Source organism: Schistocerca americana, chromosome 3, assembly GCF_021461395.2.
Source record: "Schistocerca americana isolate TAMUIC-IGC-003095 chromosome 3, iqSchAmer2.1, whole genome shotgun sequence".
Lineage (NCBI taxonomy): Eukaryota > Metazoa > Arthropoda > Insecta > Orthoptera > Acrididae > Schistocerca > Schistocerca americana.
In genome coordinates, this window is record NC_060121.1 from 694253595 (window position 1) to 694275562 (window position 21968).

At 39.3% G+C, this 21968-nt stretch overlaps 1 protein-coding gene across 1 annotated transcript in view; it reads left to right on the top strand.

Annotated features, from left to right (window-relative positions):
* Positions 1 to 21968, top strand: part of LOC124605228 — a 304515-nt gene that overhangs the window by 250628 nt on the left and 31919 nt on the right. The window contains exon 8 of the mRNA XM_047136779.1: positions 21722 to 21944. Within this exon, the coding sequence (XP_046992735.1) occupies positions 21722 to 21944 (223 nt within the window). The remainder of the gene's footprint in view (positions 1 to 21721; positions 21945 to 21968) is intronic.

The following is a 21968-nucleotide window of genomic DNA, read 5'->3' on the forward strand; positions in this document are numbered from 1 at the left end:
GCTTCGAGTCACATCACAGGCAGCTACAATTCTGGCAACTAATTCCATCTCTGTATCCACTGTGGTCTCATACTTTTGTAAACCTCCGTCGTCAGTTTTGTAAAGGCCTCGTCGCTACTGCTGTGGAAGCCGAGTTGTCACTGTTGTTAAGATAGGCCAAATTTGTGATTTCTTGAAATGGCTTCTGGTGCAGTGCACCGCTAAGACAATTTATCCCTGCCACTATCACACAGCTATGCCCCAGGGCCAGGCAAGAGGATAATAGAACGAAGGCTCTATAATACTCCAACAAATTGGTAACAAAGTCACACAGTTGAGTTAAAAAGGCTTACTTATCTTTGTGAGCTGTAGGATATTGAGATCTGAAACACTGTTTGTTGTATAATACGAAAAAGGCCCTCAATGGCTAAGTGTAAATAATCGCAGCTAAACTTGACAGTACACAGCAAATGCAATTTACAATAACTGTCATTTCACTTTTAAGAGTTCACTAAACAAAGTTCCCTGTCTACAAGAGCTACTCTTCTATCTTTCGAGTAGGCATCTTTCCGTTCGTTGCCGTCCCGTCACTGACGGATTGTACGCGGCTGGCAGTTGGCCGAGGCGAAGTCGACATCTTCAAACTCAGCGCCGCCTGTGGCGCCGGTGGAATTCCCTCAAATGGCGAGAGTCTGTTACACTGCCACCAGCTCACATCTTTGCGCCTGCGGTGCTTTTGCACTGGCTGTGTCTTGTTCGGACGACAAGCGCATACACAAGTGGCTTTAGATATCCCCATAAGAAATCATGAAGGGTATTCAGGTAAGGTGACCTCGCAGACCATGGAATAGGATTTCCCCAACCAATCCAGCGACCAGGAAATACTGTACCGGTAGTTCACCATCGTATTGTACTGTACGTCTCTGAGTAGCGCTAAATAATGAATGGGTCTGTCCTTGATTCATAGCACGTTCTGTTATGGGACAATGTAGGCTCTGAGCACTATGCGACTTAACATCTGAGGTCATCAGTCCCCTAGAACTTAGAACTACTTAAACATAACTAACCTAAGGACATCACACACATTCATGCCCGAGGCAGGATTCGAACCTGCGACCGTAGTGGTCACGCGGTTCCAGACTGAAGCGCCTAGAACCGCTCGGCCACTCCGGCCGGCTGGGACAATGTAAATACGATACAACACAGCTACCTTGCTGACAAGTAAAGTAAACGAAACCTTCATCATGACTTCCTGGTAATCAGGCTCGTCCTCCTTGTGTACTTGCAGATAATAATGAATGCACACGTAAATAAACAGCACAGTACGTGTAAACTTGTACGTATGTTAGTTGTAAATTAGCTGGATAACAGTAACGCTAGACAAAGCGGTGAACAAGTTTACTTCTATATCTCCTTAAACTGGCTTCTCCGACCCCATGTTCCCCACCTCAAATAGTTTAGTGGAGCATTATCTCTGTCCTGCAACATTTTTGCACGCTCTTACGGAAACACCCTGTATAAATACATGCTTTCCTAAGCTCCAGCAAATTGAGAAATCTCGAAAATTCGTCTTTAATTGTATGATTTGTTGTAAAACGTCGGGAAACATCATATTGTTGGTTAAAGAATTACTGTAACTTGCGTATTATCAAAGTATGCCGTAACAAGCCAAAGACACTTTGAGGAGCCATCAAATACGCATCGTTGTTTGCACAATTTGTTATAATTAGATGCTAGTTAGTAACGTATCGACGACAAACTTTCAAGAGATGGAAAGTATGGTCGCAAACAGTTCACAATAGTTGTGGCATAATGAGTAAACACACAGAATTGTGAGTTGACAGATGGTGTGTTGCTGGTTCGCGTCGCAGTGGATCCAAACATTTCTTGCACTAACCTTCGTGTTTTCTGATACGTTCTGATATTTCCGTATTAGCGTCATAGAAATATATTCTATGATATTCGATGTTATGTAAATAGTCGTAGCTAATAAGTGCGCTCTTTCTGAGGAGTGGGTTTGTTCGATTGACTTTATCTTCAAGACAGCTTGCATTACTTACAGTAAGACACTTTTCACTTTCTTATTTTAAGTCTTGTATTTCACTTGTAAAGATTCTACTACTGAGTAGGAACAGTCAATAAGTAAGAATGACTTGAGGATTACATTAAAATGTGGTAATGATAAAATAATTTTTATCCTACATGGAGAATTGTTCCAAATTTGTACCGTGCTATTTGTAATGGAACTTTTATAAGCCAATGTCCTTATTAACTAGACATGGTACTTTCCTTTTTCCGTTATAACATGTTCATGTATATTGAAGTTTTTATTTATGCACAACACAGACAGAGCAACATGACTAGCGTATGAACAAGGGAGCAAATGTGTGTTTTAATAGAGCTAACGTGAGAATTTTACGCCCGTCCATTTCGTAAACAGTTTAATTTTCGAGTCAGATACAGCCAACAATTGGTGCTGGAGTGCGCTGTGATCACGTATACCACACTGAGGCACAAGTACTTTATATGCAAATTGAGTGTGGAGGAGGGAGAAAGGTACTATTAATGTCAGCTCCATGGGGACTTTACGCGGAATCATCGGTGATGAGTGAAATATGGGCCGGGCAGGGATTCGAACCCAGAATCTCCTGCTTACAAGGCAGTTCGTTAACCACTGCACCAAGCGGACACAGTGGTCAGCGCACACCCTCAGTATGCATCGCGGCCGACCTACACACCCACTCAGCACCGACTATCCACACTCCCTGCCCACGTGTTGCACGCTCGCTACTTTGAGGTTCCCACAGAAGATCAGACGTAATCGTGCATCCGCAATGAAGAAGGTGGATTCGTTGGCCATCGAGGCGAATCAGTTATATGAATGCGTGGTCTCTGTTCTTTCCCACGTATCCGAAAGAACAGACACCACACACTCATGTAACAAGTACCCCATGCACAAGTAGCATCGTTTCTGAGCGTTCAACAGCACGTTGAACTCGGCATGCTTAACTTTGACGTCTGAAAACACAGTCTGTGTGGCGACGGCTGAGAAAAAAATGGTTCAAATGGCTCTAAGCACCATGGTACTTAACATCTGAGGTCATCAGTCCCCTAGACTTGTAATTACTTAAACCTAAGTAACCTAAGGACATCACACAGCCGGCCGGAGTGGCCGAGCGGTTCTAGGCGCTACAGTCTGGAACCGCGCGACCGCTACGGTCACAGGTTCGAATCCTGCCTCGGGCATTGATGTGTGTGATGTCCTTAGGTTAGTTAGGTTTAACTAGTTCTAAGTTCTAAGGGACTGATGACCTCAGAAGTTAAGACCCATAGTGCTCAGAGCCATTTGAACCATTTTTGACATCACACACATCCGTGCCCGAGGCAGGATTCGAACCTGCGACCGTAGCAGCAACGCGGTTCCCGACTGAAGCGCCTAGAACTGCTCGGTCACATCGGCCGGCTCGACGGCTGAAACATTGGAGTGAACCGCTAGACTGACCATTCTATTGTTGAGAACTGCATCACGTCACGATAAGTTTTGCTCTTTGGGATATGCGGAAAATAATCACCACAGAATTAAGGAAGCTATCCACCGGCAGTATTAGTGGCGTAACTACGCTGAGAATAAGATGGCCCTGGAAAAAGTAGGGGAAAAAATAGGAAAAAATTCAAAGGGGAAGAAAAAGTGAAAAAAATCAGTTAAGATTTTAACAACTGAAACGCCAGATCCTGAAAAAATTGAAACACGTCATCAAGTCCAAACGTCCTGGAATGTTGACGGGTGGCATCGTCCTGTTGCAGGATAATGCCACCAACACGTTGCCAAGGTTGTATCGAGTACGCTGTAGACGTTACCCTGGGAAGCCCTTACACTACCTCCATACAGTACCGATCTCTTCCCAGGCGGTTTTCATATTTTTGGAGCCCTGAAAAAGACATTCGTGGCCCTTGATTTGCTTCGGGCTAAGAGGTGCACGGCTGGGTCCAATTATAGTTCCGTGGAGAACCGCAAATGTATCAACAGTTACGGCAATTACTTTTAAAGTACTAAACGGTTCGCATACTTCTTTACATCTGTCTCTTTTTCATTTCACTTCCCCTTAAGTAAAGCTGTGTAGAAATTAAAAGAGGATTGAAAATTTATTTTTCTAAAGTAATGGACCATTTTCTAAATATAAGAACAAGGAAAATTTTTTTAAGTGAGACAAGAATTTAACTCAATAAGCACATACATTCCATACATTCCATTAGCAGGTTACATTTTTACATGGATAACGAAGCTTGCTTCTTTTAAATCACCTACCGGTCTTATTGTGTTTTGCAGTACAGTATTGGGTATTGTCCTGAATATAAGAAGATTGTATTACTAGTTAAATAAAGATTTCCATAAGCAACAGTGTGGTTTTGTATTTAATGAAAATGGACCTTGGGTTGTGTGCAGTATTTCTTATGTGCATTGATGCGGGCATGAATAGCTGTTTAATGTATGGATACGTGTGGTAAAATTGCTTAGTTTGTATTTCGCTCCACAAAAGCATTTAAAACAGGCTGTCGTATTAAATTTATCTTACTTATTTCACTTTTTGACTCACGTGAATGTCTATTTGATCACACGCTGGGTCGACCGTTGAGTTGGAAACGGGGTGGAATAAGGGTAGGTATGTAGGAGGGGTCCCCACCTTATCTATTTGACCCGATGTAGCAGGCTTCCCGACCGTGAGCTTTGTGACCCGTGATGTCAACGTCGTGTTTGCGACCATTAATATTTTAGTCGTGGTTTCCGACCCACAAAGGAAGCCGCGACAGTGGGTAGAGGGGCTCTGCCGACCGTTTTGTAATAAGAACATCCCTTCGTATTTTATCCAGGCTAAGGATTGTCTGTGCACATAGAACGTAGGCAAGTTAAATTTTTACATTTCTTTTTTTACTTTTTATTTTTAAGCTTTTTTGTTTCTGCAGCAAACGTGCGAGGTCGACTATTAACAGTTTGACAATATTCTCAATTCAGATGCTGACAGGGCTTCGTGAACTAGTCACATGCCGTTAGTGTGCACTATTTGTATTTTCATTTCACCTTTGTGCATATCATATCTCATATTCTATTTTTCAAGTAAGCTTTTAACACAAAACAATTTTAACAACCAATGCGAGGGTAATACGTTATGTAGCATTTTAGGATGCTCAACAGAGGTTTCCATATGACATTGTTTACTTCGTTAATTTGAAAATATGGTATAGATTGGTGAATTACATTGTAGTTAGGAAAAACAGCTTCCACTTCGAAAAATACGTCATATATCCACAATGACAATTAAGAGGACAGCGAAATGCATGTCAGTTTCACTATATTATTACCGTTCGAAATGTAAGAAAAATTCAAAAGACATTCTTGTCGCCATAAATCTCAAAAATATTCCTAATCTTTTGTCGACATCGACTGCCTTTCTCATTAACGTATTTTTTTTCTTGTTTTATCTCGTATCAACATTAGTATCATGCTGTACAATGCAGGACTCGTTGGAAAATAATTTATGAAGTCTTTTGGGTACGTGATTCTTATTTTTCACTGATTTAAAATGTGACCGGTCGCTCTCTTTTTTCTAACCATTCTCTTTTCCACTGTTTTCTTTTTGTGGCAAGTCATAGCTGTATATAATTGCAGCATTCGCTTTCTCTTGGGGGTTCGACATCTTAACCTCGTAAAACCGCGTTGTTAACGGACGATTTTGTCAATATTATTTATGATGTGAGGTTGCTTCATTATATTGAACGTTTGAGAAATTACTACTGTCAATAAATACCGAACGTGTGCAGACCCCGTATACCGATAGTATAAGACGCTCTGGTCAGAAAACCCAAGGTGCAAAGCTGCTTGACCGCAAATCCCACGGAATCTGTGACACCTACAAAAGGGTCGGAATCACTACGGTCGGAAAGGCCACATAGCCCTTGTCCCCAGGTCGTCATGACTCAAGGCAACTAGAAACAATCAGGTAAGCCATTCCGGGGCGGTCGCGCTGCTATTGGCCAACGCCAATGACGTCAAAGTGAATGCTGTTCTGCCGCCGTCCGCTAGAGTTTTAACACCAGTCTCATGAACTGAATGTTGTTAAGTGTTCATGCACGTTATTAATCGCTTAAATCCCAAACTATAATAAATAAGCACTTTTACGCTATAATAACTCCACCTCCAAAGATTTAATATTAAGAGTTACAACATCATAATGCGTTCAAAAACACACACTGTAGCTCAGGGATATCACGAAGGAATCCACTGAAGATTTTTCTTTGCGGCAGGTTTTAGTTGGTGTGTACATATCCCTTTTCAAACGAAGGTTCTTGGCCTTCCGTAGACAGAAACTACTTTGTGATGCATTAAGGGGAACTTTGAAGTTGTTGTAGAAATTACATTTTGCATCACTCCGTCACACTTAGCAACATGTCGCCCATGAAAACTGCAAAATACCACTTCAGACTCCTTTGTTTCTAGAACCAATCATCTGAAGGATATTATGGAGATCCAGTCATTGCCGGTGATGTAATCTGAATCCGGAAGAAGATTCTCTGAGACTGTATCCAAGGAACTGTCAATGTAATCTCACCTGGTGTGAAACATTGTCTAATTTCTTCTTTTACTGGAGAAAAAAAAACAGATAACTGACTCTAAATAATGAGAAGTATGAAGTCATCCAGTTGAGTACTAAAAGTAATTGCATGGGTGTGTGTGTTTGTCCTTAGGATAATTTAGGTTAAGTGTGTGTAAGCTTAGGGACTGATGTCCATTCGGGAGGACGACGGTTCAATCCCACGTCCGGCCATCCTGATTTAGGTTTTCCGTGATTTCCCTAAATCGCTCCAGGCAAATGCCGGGATGGTTCCTTTCAAAGGGCACTTCCTTCCCCGTCCTTCCTTAATCCGATGAGACCGATGACCTCGCTGTCTGGTCTCCTTCCCCAAAACAACCAACCAACCAACTGATGACCTTAGCAGTTAAGTCCCATAAGATTTCACACACATTTGAACATTTGAACTAAAAGAAATTCGCTAAATTTCGGTTACATGATACATCACACAAATCTAAAGGCTGTAAATTAAAGTAAATACTTAAGGATTACCATTACGAATAACTTAAATTGAAACGATCACATAACTAATGTTGTGGGGAAAGCAAACCAAAGACAGCAATTTATTAGCAGAACACTTAGAAAATGTAACAGATCTATTAAAGAGAAGGCTTACATCAAGGTTGTCCGACCACTCCTGGAATACTGCTGTCCAGTGTGCGATCCGCATCTGATAGTATTGACGAAGGAGGTCGAAAAACTTCAAAGCAGGGCAGATCGTCTTATATTATCGCCAAATAGGGAAAAAGAGTGCCACGGATATGATACGCGAACTGGGATAGCAATCGTTAATACAAAGGCATTTTTCGTTGCAGCAGGATCTTCTCATGGAATTTCCATCAGAAACTTTCTCCGCTGAAAGTGAAAATATATATTTTTTTTTTGGCCCCCACCTACGTAGGGAGAAATGATCAGCGTAATAAAATAAGAGAAATCAGAGTTCGCACGGAAAGACTTATACGTTCATTTTCCCCGCGCTCTGTTAGAGAGTGGAATGGTAAAGAAATAGTTAGAAGGTGATTGGATGAAGCCTCTGCCAGGCATTAAGATGCGAAATGCAGAGGAGTCATGTAAATGTATAAGAAGCATATGTATTTACTTCCAAGAAATACTTCGAATACTTTGCTTGCATGCCCTTCTTACGTCTTTTCAAAGCGTTGTTTTCTCTCGTAAGCAGTTGTATCTTAGTTTTCAATCTGTCTATTTTGTGTTTAACATTTGTAAAGAACTATCTCTGTGCCGGTCGACTGATCTAATTTAATTTTCTCCGGAGATACAACTTTTAAGACAGACTGCATACGCTTTTCTCTTCGCATCAGCAATCTTTTGCAAGTGTTATTTATTAATAATATTTTAGAATAGAATTAGTATTGTTCTAGAAATGAAACATTGGTAACACTATAAAAAATGCGTGAATAATTCCAAAACCGATAATACATAGAAACGTGTTTCTAAAGAGGATGAATGTCTGGCAGTTATATGTACGTTGTCCTTTTTGGTGCTCGCGACAACGTCGAATGCATCTCGATGCCAATTTAGAATTTTTTGTGATGGTAGAAAATCACCTTTAATTATCCTTTCAAAGGAAACGCCAAAAACTCGTTTTTTAAAGTCCACTTCATAATCTTCAGAAAGGAAATAATCTCAACAAATCTTTTGCATTATTCACATTAACAGGATCAGTTCTTTCACCCATTTGCGCAGTAGTTCCCTTACCTCTCAGAAATCGATGGTAAACGATATCCGCAGTTTTATATTAAGCATTTTTGCATTCAGCAATAGCACAATGATTTCTGCTTTTGCTCATTGTACTACAAAACGACCAGCCAGAACAACAGCTAATAAGAAACTGCATGTTCTTTAAATCAACGCAGGGATTTGGGAACTTGCTTACATTAACAATGCACGTGTAGCATTATCGTCTACCACTTCTCGCTTTCCGCTTCCCGTATTGCTAATGCCAGCAGTCTGCCCGGGAAGCCAGTAGGGCATGCCCTGATTATGACTATTGTTAAGGCGCCCGTAAACGATCAAACGTGTCTTACAAAATCGCTGTTATCTAGCCACAGATTTGCCAAGCAAGTCCGTACACGTTCAAACAATGGTTGTTAATTTAACCTCACTTCAACGCAGACGCTATGGGTATTTTGGAATTAGTGAGAATGGGCACAAATGCAGACAACAGCAGTACTGCCATTGACTTTGTCACTGTGTTTAAAGAAGAAGAAAACAATATGCTGGCCCAGAGAGTGGTTTAATATGAGAAATATACAGCAAGAAATCTGTTAGAGGAAATGATGATTACATCAACTTTCTGCCGATTGACAGTGAGACGTTTCATAACTTGTTTAGTGTTACTTCATCCTCGCATTGAAAAAGAAGACACAAGTACGCGAAAATTTATTCTCTTCTACTTGGTCCGCTAATGACAAGTCATTAAAATACCGCAACGTGTGGACATATAGCTCACATCCTCCACTCTGCTTGTTGTAAGACGTCGTGGTCTCCTGACCTTCATTGCTTACATATTCCGCCCTCACAATCATATTCCACACATGAAGACGCTTCATTCGAACCCAAAAGCCAATGTTGTATGAATTCATGTAAACGATAGGCAATTAACTAGTAAATCGCAAATGCGGACTGAGATTGAAATACTCGAGGCTGGCGTACACACACACATTCCAGACACGACGGTCACAGGAGCTTTTAAGTCGGGAGAGGCAGACCGCACGCCGGGAGGCTGGTCCCTACAGACGACGGCCGGCGACCGCCCGTAGAGCAGACAGCGTTTGCCCGAGTGAAAGGCAGAATGACCCCGTGTTCGGCTTAAAAGTAAATTCCGCTACATTGTGTGGGAGCGCCCAGCCTACGCATTCTTTACAAACATAGCACGCAGTTTCAGAGGTTTTCACAGGAAGACATCAAACGTCAAACGCCGATGCTACAGATTTCCGGATTGGTCGCCTTAAACGAAACGTCATTCTCCCGTTTTAGAAGAGCAATGCTGATTGGCAGACGATATTCCTGACGCCTTGAGCTGAAGGATTAATGGAAGAGACCGAAAGATATACCCCTTCACGTCTGGCGTGGAGAGGGGCCATTCCGTTGTCACTCTTGGAGTGAGAACACATGACGAGAACGTGTGCGCTCGTACGTGTACTCAAAGAGCGAGGAACAAGTCTCTCCTCAGTACTTCACTGGGAGAGCACCTCTGTCGAGAGCAAATCGGAGTGCGACTCTATATTGAGTCCTTGCGATTAAGCGTTGTTCACTGTGTTGGCCGCCACACTTATAGTGCTGTGTGAATGGACAGAGTGTAACCTCCCCACCGTAATTTTTAAAAGGAAAAAATAAAATGACTTAATACAAATGGGAGCCGAGTGTAACCTCCCCACAAAAATTTGAAAGAAAGAAAAATGACAATATTTAATTATGAATCCTAATGGACATTGCGCTAAGCGTAACCTGCCCACAATGAAATGTACTGACAATGGCAACAAAAATGTGAAATTCGCAATCTGACTCAAATATAAATTCTTCACCAAAAAATTAAAGTCCATTCAGTGATAAGAAAATTCAATTAAACCGAAATATCGGTCTTTGGCCCTGTGCAAAAATCAAAATTAAATTCTTACCTCATTGCAACACCTAGTCAAATTTCTGCTCTTGTTGTTGCGCACCGCTTGGAGGAACTGCATTGCAAATAATAATATTCTTTTTTTTTGTGATTTTAGTGAAATTTTTCTTCAAAAGAAGTGGAATGAAATGGGAAGTGCAACGAAATCTTTAGTTCAATAAAAAATTAAATTTTTGAGAAAATGCTTTTGAAATAAAAATTATTATTGGGGGCACTTGTTGGAGAATAATTACAATAAATAAAATTTTTCATTATCTAATGATTATATTAATTAACAGTATACCTCATTCAGCATCTTGACCAGTGTTGCCGGCCGCCTACATCACACAACCGCACTGGGCTGCTACTACTGACCGACTGCTCTGCATGACGACTACTAGCGTACTGCACGCGACGACTACTGACAGAGTACTGCCCTCAACTAGACAGAGCTACAGACTCGCAACGACTACAGACAGAGTACTGCTCTGCATAGCGACAACTAGCGAACTGCTCGCAACACTCGCGCGGTCAAGCGCATACTCTCTGGTCACAGATGCTACAATGCCTCGCCATCGCTGCTATGTTACATACGTGTTTCATAACCCTCCACTGGGGGGGCAAAAATTTGGCAGCGATGGTGAGTCATTTGGACTTGCCAATCGCGGCAAAATTTTTAATTAACTAATAAACTTCTACAATTTACAGAATAATTAGATGTAGTACATAAAGTAAATGTTGTGCACACGCACTAAGTACAAGATATATCAGACAAAGACAAAATGTGAGTACAAAACATAGTAGCAAATCAGAAAAATGTATATACAAATTATTTGACAGATAACAAAGTGCACAGGCACTGAAAAAATTCTTTAGCATATTCAGAACAAATAAACAGACTGGCAAAAAATATTATGTTGACAAGTGACATGAGTGCACATGCACTGCAGTTGAGAACATATCCGTAATTGATGAAATGTATGTACAATTAGTAACAAATGGCATAAGTGCATTCGCATTAAAGTATTGAATATACAGAATAGTAGAAAACATATTGAAAAATGAGATAAGTGTACAGGCACTGAAGTTCAGTAGAAAACATATTAACACCTAACAGAAGTGCACATGCACTGTAGTTCAGAACATATCATAAAAATAAAAATGTATATAAAATATAAAAGACAAGAGTGTACATACGTATACTGTATACTGTACTTCAGAACAAATCGAAAAATGTCTTTAGCATTTTCGCAATAAATAAACATAATGGCAAAAAATCATGTCCAAAGTGCACACGCACTGAAAAATGTCTTTAGCATTTTCACAACAAATAAACATAATGATGAAAACATCATGTCGACCAGTGACATAAGTGTACTCGCACTGGAGTTCAGCGAATCGAAAAATGTATAACCCACGAACTTAAATGATGTTAGCAAAAAAAATGATTTTCACTATGTGACAAGAATTAGGATAGGAAACGGAAGGATTGCATCATGGTTGTAGCACTTTAGATTGCACACAGCTGTTCTGAAAGTCCATATCTTTCCACAGTAGTACAACACCAAGTGACACAACTTGAAGTTCTTTTCCCATCAGAATTTATCAGCGTAGCCAAGACACTGAATTGTCGTAGTAATATTTCATGTTTTCATTTTGGCAGTACATTAGGTACGCCAAACAGTGCGACCATAATAACGTCTTCATCGCTCACGGTGGTGGACAGCATGTCGTGTCAACACCACGCTCTTACAAGGCGCACCAACGTAGAATTAGTGCAAAACCAAATATAGTGCTCCATGATCACTAGGATAAACAGGACAAAATGGACATTGCAGTAATTCAGGGTAGTTAGCTCATGAGGTAAAGGACATCAAGTCACATAATATTGACAATTACAGACTTAATTAGCAGTTTGTGGCATTCATAGCCCAGTTATTGAACATTTCTGTACCAAGTATGTAGTATTACAGAAAAATGTTCATTAAGTGTATTACATAGAATCAGTAGCCTTCTTTTCCTGGTTACAAAGCATTATGAAATAATCGCATTCTTTTCAGTTACAGAGTATAATTAAGAATCATTAACCTTCTCCTAATTACAGTTAATTAATCATTTGTCATTCCAATAATAATCATTAGCCTTTTCCTAATTACAGTTAATTAATCATTTGTCGTTAATTAATCATTTGTCTAATTACAGTTAATTAATCATTTGTCGTTAATTAATCATTTGTCTAATTACAGTTAATTAATCATTTGTCGTTAATTAATCATTTGTCATTCCAATAGTAAGAATCATTAGTCTTCTCCTAATTACAAAGCATTATTAAACAGTCACATTCCTTTCTGGTTACAAAGTATCAACATTGGAAACAAGAGCTAATCAATGGCATAATTAATAACAATTCGTGGAGTGACATTAATTATTGGCACTCAGTGGCCAGCAAGTATTGAATAGAATAAAACATAGTTCATCATTCAGTATTATTCAGATCATTACGAAGTCATTATTAGAAATCAGTTAATTACAGTCATAGCATTAATAATCGTGGGCATTATAAGTAGTCTCATTACAATAAACAGTGGCAGTTATTAGCTAGTGACAAAGCATTATTTTAAATATATATATTTTTTTGTCTCATTAAGAAGTCATTACTCAAGTGACATACTATTCAGAGCTAATCAGTATTATTCAGAATTTTCTCAAACTGGTGTCACTATTTGGGACTGGTAATACATTTTTTTTTTTTTGTTAGCAATGCATTGCGTTGGGATCGATAATTAATTGCTGAGGCATAACACTACTTGCTTTTGACCTATTGCTGCAAATGAGGATAGTTAACATCATTCGTCATGAGTCAGCTGTAGCAAGGTTATGTAACAAGGCAGTATATGTGATCACATTTATAAATGATAAACACAAATGGGTAAAAATTAAAATGCAAGTACTAGAACAGGTATAATAAGTAACAGGTTTAGTAAGTATCATGAAAAACTTCTCCTGAAAAAATATACAAAATGGATTATTGACCTGAAAGAAGAAACGCGCACTATGCTGAAAAGTAGTGAACTTCGAATTAACAGGTAGTGAAATGTGTATAAAAATGTGTTCCATAGCTGTCCTTTCCAAAACATTCCGTCATCCTACTATGCAATATAACACCTGCTGTCAAAGCAAACTGCAACAAATACTTAAATAACTACGTAGCATAAATACATAACTTCAACATTATCCTCATCTGTCAAGAAAAAACTTCATTATTCATTATCCATATTATCATAACTTCATTATTATCATCACCTGTAAAGAAAAACTTCATTATTCATAATACCATATCCTTCACCATTATTCATCCGCATTCATTATCATCTGCAAAAATATCACTTCATTACTCATTATACAACTATTCCTTATCTCTAGCATATTTCATCACTAAAACTAAGATGTGTAGTTCAGTCTGACAGCCTGCATCAATCACCTTGTATTCTGAAAGAAAAAATTAGTTAAGACTGCTATTCTACGATGAGTATAGTATATTCTTGTTAATGTTTGTTAATCCTGATCCATTTACTTTTCCTCATAAAGTTATTGCATCTTCTTTCGTTTATTCCGTAGGTGAAATTCCCATTTCTGTTGAATTTATTTCTTACATGCATCATTTCTTTCTGAAATTCATGAACAAAGATTAATGTCTTGCATTTAAATCCTATACCCACTAAATAATGACTGGTTTATGGTGACACAATTAAGCATACAGCATAACATGACAGAAAACGTAATATGTCAAAGACATTGACAGTGTTCATATGCAAAAATGTACACAGAATATCACAATGCAGCAGCAAAAAATGTAAAACAGTCACGATGTTGAGATGTCATAAGGCAAAAAAAATGTCAAAGTCAACTGGTGTGTGTTATATCTTAACTATTTCACAGTGCATACAAACAAGACTGGAATACAATCGTACATAAAAAGACAAATTGTGACGTTCGTTGTGTTCAGCTTGTATGTAGTGTAGTTCATCGAGGCGAGAATTAAAGACTTTAATGGAGAGAGAATTTGATAAAATTAATACGTCATTACATAGAATTGCATAATTATTCATAAAATACGTAAGTTCATCTGGAAAAATATGCACGGTCTGATGTGTAACAACAAGAAAAGCGACCTGCTAACCTTACCTTGCCGGGCACTTGCCAAGAAAAAATACGATAATCATCAGTAATTAGTCAGGTGAAATAATTGCATTAGTAAATGGCATCATAGTGTGTTGAATCATACAGTGGTTTCACTCAATAAACGGTTTAATGTTTGAGATATGGTGATTGCCTTTCGATTTTCTGGTTCTCAAAGTTTCGACGTGTACAACATTGGGGTGAGGGATGCTGCGAATCCGATATGGACCTGCGTATAGAAGTTCAAATTTATTGCACTTACCTTTTAATTTACTGGATAAATAGTGCGTACGTATTAATATCTTCTGTCCAACGTGAAAGTCGCGGCGTGTACAAACCTGTTTTTGCTGTCTTCTCCGGCGCTCTGCGGCACGTTTGATGTTGTTCAGCGCAATGTTAATTATTTCGTGGTGTCGTAGGCGACGACTTTTGGGAAATTCTATTAATTCTTTAATTTTGTTTGGCGGTTCAACGTTTTTCAGTATAACAGACGGAGATAGCATAGTGGATTCATTTGGTATGGAATTAATTACATCTTGGAATGAGAGTATGTGTGTACCCCAATCAATATGTCTTTTGTGGCAGTATATTCGGCACAGCTTACCAATTTCTTTCATTAATCTTTCACAGGGGTTCGAAGAAGCGTGGTACTTGGATATATAGATCGGAGAAATGTTTCTGGCTCGTAACATGCGTGTCCATACGCTACTACGAAATTGAGATCCATTGTCAGAAATTACTTTCATCACATGCCCTACATGAAATAGAAAATGCTTTACAAATGCTTTTGAAACAGTTTTAGCAGTAGCTTTGCGTAATGGAGTGAAAGTAACAAATTTTGAAGTGAGCTCAACAGCGACAAAGATGTAGCAAAAACCTCTGTTAGTTCTCGGAATCGGACCAAAAATATCTACAGCGGCCATATGTCTTAATTTAACAGGTATAATGGGATATAATGGAGGAATATGTGAAGTGGTGTCTGATTTAGCTTTCTGGCAAATTTTACAAGACGCTAAAACTCGTCGTATACGTTTCTCCATGTTGGTAAAATAACAGTTCTGTCTCAGTATAAGAAAACATTTTCGTGCTCCGTAATGTGCGTAACTTAAATGAGTGTACCAAATTAATTTGTTAACCAGTTCGTCAGGTATGCATAATAACCAATTGTTGCTGTCAGGATGAGAGCGGCGAAACAAAATGTCATTGCGTACAGTGTAGTGGTTCCTAATCGTAACATTTTTCCTATCTTGCCAAAGGTGTTTAATTTCTTTCCACACATTGTCTTTGTTTTGTTCTTGTGCTATGTCCTGTAATGACCATGAAATAAAGTTTTCAAATGCAACTTGCTGAATGTACATGACACTGAAATTTGTTTTGCAGAAGTTGGTTGCTACGTCTTGCTGATTGTTGCCGAGAGAACGCGATAGTGCGTCTGCTACAACATTTTGCGTGCCGGGAATGTGAACTATTGTAAAATTAAATTCCTGTAAATACAGTTTCCATCTACTTAATCTATCGTGTGTGAATTTAGCCGAAAGTAAAAATTGTATCGCTCTGTGGTCTGTGTAAACTGTAGTATGTCTGCCATAAAGAAAATGCCGAAATCTCGTAAAAGCCCATACAACACATAATGTTTCCAATTCTGTAACGGAATAATTTCGTTCAGCGGGTGACAAAATGCGGCTTGCAAATGCGATGTTTTTAATTACTATAGAGCCATCTTCTTCAATTTCCTGAAAAATGTGTACGCCCAAAGCGGTGTTGGAACTGTCGGTAGCAATGGAAAAATTTCTGGTAAGATCTGGGTGCGATAAAAGTGGAGCATTCAGCAAAGCATGTTTTCAAATAACATTCTCGTGAACAAAATTCTGCGTGTCAAAAGTAATGTTTGCGTTACTGTAATATGCAATCTGTGCTGTATCTGGTTAAAATCTATCGTACGTGTTATTATTTACGGGAGGATGCTGTGGCATTTCGACTATTTGAACTGCTCTGTTATTTCTTACTGACGTATTACGCTATGGATGGTACCTACTGTCGGGTTGATTCATGAGAATATGTTCTTGCGTATGATTTTGCTGTTGGTGAGACCGACTGTTGTTATATGTACGCTGATAATTGTGCTCATCGTTTTTACGTCTGTCGTGAAAGTCATTCCTATACGGTGCATTACGATAGGAATTGAAATATTGTCTTCTTTGTACGTAGTTGTTTCCTTGCTGCCGTACGTTACTATTTGTTGGATCTTGGACTATATGCGCACGCGGCGGAACATTAAAGCCTGGTTGATCTTGTGCATTACATTGTTGGTTATGTATTCCAACCGGCTGACTTTCATGCTGTTGTGGTGGAAAACGTCTATTGTTACCAAAATGTGATTCCTGTTGCTGAAAATTTTACACATACTGATGATTACGACTTTATCCGTTATTAAAATTACGCTGGTTCTGGAGTGCCTAAAGAATGTTGTCACTTTCAGTAAAACTTTGTCACATCGGGTTTTCTTTACACGTTTCTTAATACCACGTAGAGCAATAGTTAAAGAGCAGTTTTGATAGATATAAAGGATAGTAGAAGAGAAGGCAGTAGTGCAGAAAACTAAAGATGAAACAGCACTACTACAGCTCGGGGCCCTATGCTCGCTACGGCACATATTCATTAAAGCGTAATGAATCCCCTGAGGTCTATTACGCACTGCAAATAATCTTTAGCTTTTGTGTTATAGGCAATGGCGGTACAAATTCAGAAATAAATTGCTGTCTGCATGCTAATTCCAGTTTCTGCATAATACGTAATGCTGATGAAAATACAATAGCAAATTGTCGCCTCAGGTTCAAAGCTAGCTTCTGCATTACAGGTAATAGCGGTGCATGTACAAAGATAAATTGTCGTATACTGTGTAAATCGTTTATCTGTGTTCTGTCATTATTAAATTCTTTACATTTTCTTACAAATACAAATTGCTTATTATCAACCTTCTCGTCACTGAATTTGATAACACGTTCAGATTTGTGTGTGAATCTGTTCGTCTGTGTAATTATGGATTTCAGGTTGCATAGCTTTTCAGATTTTAAGTCGCGTGGCTTTTCGGATTTTAATTCGCGTAGTCTCTGTAAATTATTCACATTATACACGCTGCGTGAGTCAGACAAATGTTCGCAAAGTGGCGTCTGTTGTGGCATGTTATTAACTGAAATGTTTTTTATCTCTGTTACTTCTTGTTGTAAATTTGACAACTTCCTACGTGACGTATTGTTAGATGAATCGATCTCATTAATTGTCTGCTGTAAATTTTGAAATTCAGGTGTTTGGTTAAATGAAACCGGTGCGGTATCGTCTGATTTATTGTCATTAGTATTTTCGATAACATCAATACGACTGGCCAATTCATCACATTTTTCAGTCAGTATTTTAACCTGATCATCGGTTTTAGAATCAGACGCATTAATCTGTTTTTGCAACTTACGCGTAGTTTCGCTCAGTTTTTTAACATCAGCTTTGATGACATCGCAATCCTGTGTTAGATCTAATTGTTCGAATCTGTCTGTCACCGTTTGAATATTTACTGTGTGTGTATCTGTTTTTAATTTAAGATCAGAAATTTCATCCCGTAATTCCGCGTTCAACTGTTCTATGGTATTAATTTTGTCGGACACTGTAGTAATATTATTGTCTACATACGTTTTTGCCTTCGCAAACATTTTACGTTTGTCTTCTTGTCTTTGAGCAGTGATTGTTTCCATGACTTGACGTTTGACTTTATTTTGATCCTGAATAAATTTGCGGAAACGCGTATCACTGTTCTGTATGTGCTGATTAAAGCGCTCGTTAATCTGAATGTTCTGCTGTTCGAATTTCGCGTCTATCTTTGCGTCCATTGTGCGCGAAAGTTCTACCGTTATTGCTTTAAACTCGTCGCGTAATTGTGTAGCTTTTTCAGAGCATTGTTTAGCGACTCCGCTAATTTCGTCTCTGAGTGTTTCTGTTGCGGCTGTTTGCATTTCTCTTAATTCTTGCGCAACAAACTTAATTTCTTCGCTATTTTTTTGTGAACAAGCCTCAATTTCCACGCGCAACTGTTCCTTAGTGTCATGGCACTGCGCGGCAACGGCTCTTATTTGTTCACTAAGCTGTCTGGAATTGTCGTCTAATTTTTCATTTAAGTATTGTTTGAGTTTTTCGTTATCTTGTTTGTTATCTTCCCTAAGTTGTTTGAGATCTTCGGCATTATTGTCAAGTTTTTCGTTCTGTTGTTTGACCTGTTCACTAAGTTGTCTAAAATCTTCACTTTGTTTGTCTAATTTTTCGTTCTGTTGTTTGAAATTGTTGTCTATTTTCTCACTTTGCCTTTCATTCTGTTCTATCAATATTGCCACAAATTGCTCCAAGGTGACATTACCTACTCTATTCTCAGTACTGTTTGATGGTGTATCTACAATTGTCGCGTTTTGTGTGACCATTTGGTCATTCTGTATTTTACAAAAAGGTTTATCAGTCGTATGTACACTATCAGACATTATCTCGGAATTAAATGGATCCGTCATACTCTCACTACACTGACCATTTTCATTCGAAAAATTTGTCTGTACATTACTTAGATTTTCTAAATCGGGTGTGTTAAGCTCGGCAGCGCTCATTACCATAGAGCGTCCCGCGTCATCAATTGTCGTCAAATTAACAGACGAGACAATTGAGTTCGTTTGTTCATCATTAAGGTAAAAGTCATCATTAGTGGTTGGAATACACTGATTGTTAGTGAACGCAGGATTGACATCATTACACTGCGTGTCACAATTACTATCAGTCACGTTGTTTAAGTCGGTAATTTCGTTCATAATACCTCGCGATACACTATTCACAGTCTTTCGCGGCATTTTTACAGTAGTCACAATTATTCACAAAACAAATTAAGCATAATGCAAAAGCAACACACAAATACAACAGAGCAAATGAATTGTCGTTGATCTGTGGAAAGAAAGTCACAAGTTAATAAAAGCGTAGCGCCAAATCCTAATTATACTTAAGCAAATAAGAGCAGATATCTGACTGTCGCTCAAAAGACTCTCAACGAAATACGATCCTGGACTGGGTGTCGCCAAGTGTAACCTCCCCACCGTAATTTTTAAAAGGAAAAAATAAAATGACTTAATACAAATGGGAGCCGAGTGTAACCTCCCCACAAAAATTTGAAAGAAAGAAATATGACAATATTTAATTATGAATCCTAATGGACATTGCGCTAAGCGTAACCTGCCCACAATGAAATGTACTGACAATGGCAACAAAAATGTGAAATTCGCAATCTGACTCAAATATAAATTCTTCACCAAAAAATTAAAGTCCATTCAGTGATAAGAAAATGCAATTAAACCGAAATATCGGTCTTTGGCCCTGTGCAAAAATCAAAATTAAATTCTTACCTCATTGCAACACCTAGTCAAATTTCTGCTCTTGTTGTTGCGCACCGCTTGGAGGAACTGCATTGCAAATAATAATATTCTTTTTTTTGTGATTTTAGTGAAATTTTTCTTCAAAAGAAGTGGAATGAAATGGGAAGTGCAACGAAATCTTTAGTTCAATAAAAAATTAAATTTTTGAGAAAATGCTTTTGAAATAAAAATTATTATTGGGGCACTTGTTGGAGAATAATTACAATAAATAAAATTTTTCATTATCTAATGATTATATTAATTAACAGTATACCTCATTCAGCATCTTGACCAGTGTTGCTGACCGCCTACATCACACAACCGCACTGGGCTGCTACTACTGACCGACTGCTCTGCATGAGGACTACTAGCGTACTGCACGCGACGACTACTGACAGAGTACTGCCCTCAACTAGACAGAGCTACAGACTCGCAACGACTACAGACAGAGTACTGCTCTGCATAGCGACAACTAGCGAACTGCTCGCAACACTCGCGCGGTCAAGCGCATACTCTCTGGTCACAGATGCTACAATGCCTCGCCATCGCTGCTATGTTACATACGTGTTTCAAGAGTTATAGTTAAACACCTGCGAGCAAAGTTTTTAGTGGCATCACGGTGGACTGGTTATCTGACAGGTGCACCACGCCAATAGTTAGACTAAGGGCGAATAGGAGTCCTTGACTTCATCAAGGTGTAGGGAGAGTTTGATTGGCGAAGGTCAATCCAGATAGAACGAGAGTCATCTTATTTGTCAGCAGCGGCGAGCGGTGCAGACAGCAGTCATCACAGCTTACGGTATTGTGCGCTACAGATCTTGCGAGCAGCATATTTCCTCCACAACAGTACACTTCACTGCATTTCACATGCGACAACCTCGACCGTACCTAGCAACATTCTAACGGATAATTATTCAAGTTGAGTAGGTGCGGCTCTCAGCCATTCTGCCAAATCAATAACAATATTAAACTTTCTATAGAAATTTCAGTAGCGAATTTCCGAAAAGAACCCGGAAATAACTCGTTCAGTTCATAACTAAGTGCCATTACGATTTCTCAGAATTTTTGCAAAATAAATAATAATTTTCGTTAATTTCATGTTTTTCTTACACTAACTAGCACTACTCCAGTACCCAAGTATCCCACTAGTTACGTAAGAAATTTTGTGAATTTTTGTGTCATTTCCTTACCGGACGAATCCAGAAGATATTTATTTTCAGGCATTTCTCTTTAGAACGTTAGGAGCGTCTGTCTTACTTCAGTAGTAGTGTGGGGGTGGAAATTGCATCTTGCAGGAGCCGTAGGTTAAAGGGTACATCTCAGATTAATCCATTGCGCAGAATGACAGAATAGCACCCACACGCTCACATTGTATATTATTGTATGTGTAAAATATTGATTTTGTTCATAACCCCTTCATGCGTTAATATATGGCTGGGAAATATGTGGTAAGTCCACCGTTTTGGCAATTGTCAGTGTTGTTTTGTTTATATACTTGATAGTAGTTTTCATAGCAGTGGAAACGGACGATACATTAGATAAATTGTAATAAAATAATTGTTGACTAAATATATGCGGCGAAACGTCGACGCAAACAATGTCCGCCATCTTGTCAAGCTTTATGTCAATCAAAATTTCTCACAAACACGTCAAACACGAACTATGCTTGACAAACACGTCAAATTGCACCGTACAAGGTCAAATATTTGGCAAGCAAAGTTAAAGTTTGATAAGATATTTGACCGTTTACAGGGGCCTTAACGACCGTGAGTGAATCACTCCTGTCGGCGTCTTTTGAGTGATGATGAGTGCAGTCGTGTTCAGTCAGCGCTGCGCCATGCGTCGTAATACGAGCCGGGCGGCAGCAGTAACGCGACTCTGCCCCTCAGGAGTACTGCCTGGACGTGCTGGAGCCGGCGGGCCACGGCCGCAGGAGGCGAGACGAGGCCGGCGCCAGAGGCGAGGGCGGCGGCGGCGGCGGCGGCGCCGGAAGTGGCGGCAACAGCAGTGAGCAGGCGGGGGAAGCCCCGGCTGGCCCGGCGCAGGCCCACCACGCGGCGTCCTCCGCCAGATTCCGCGAGAACATCGAATTCTCCGTGCTCATGCCGGGAGGTACGTACTAAACTCTTCGTGAAT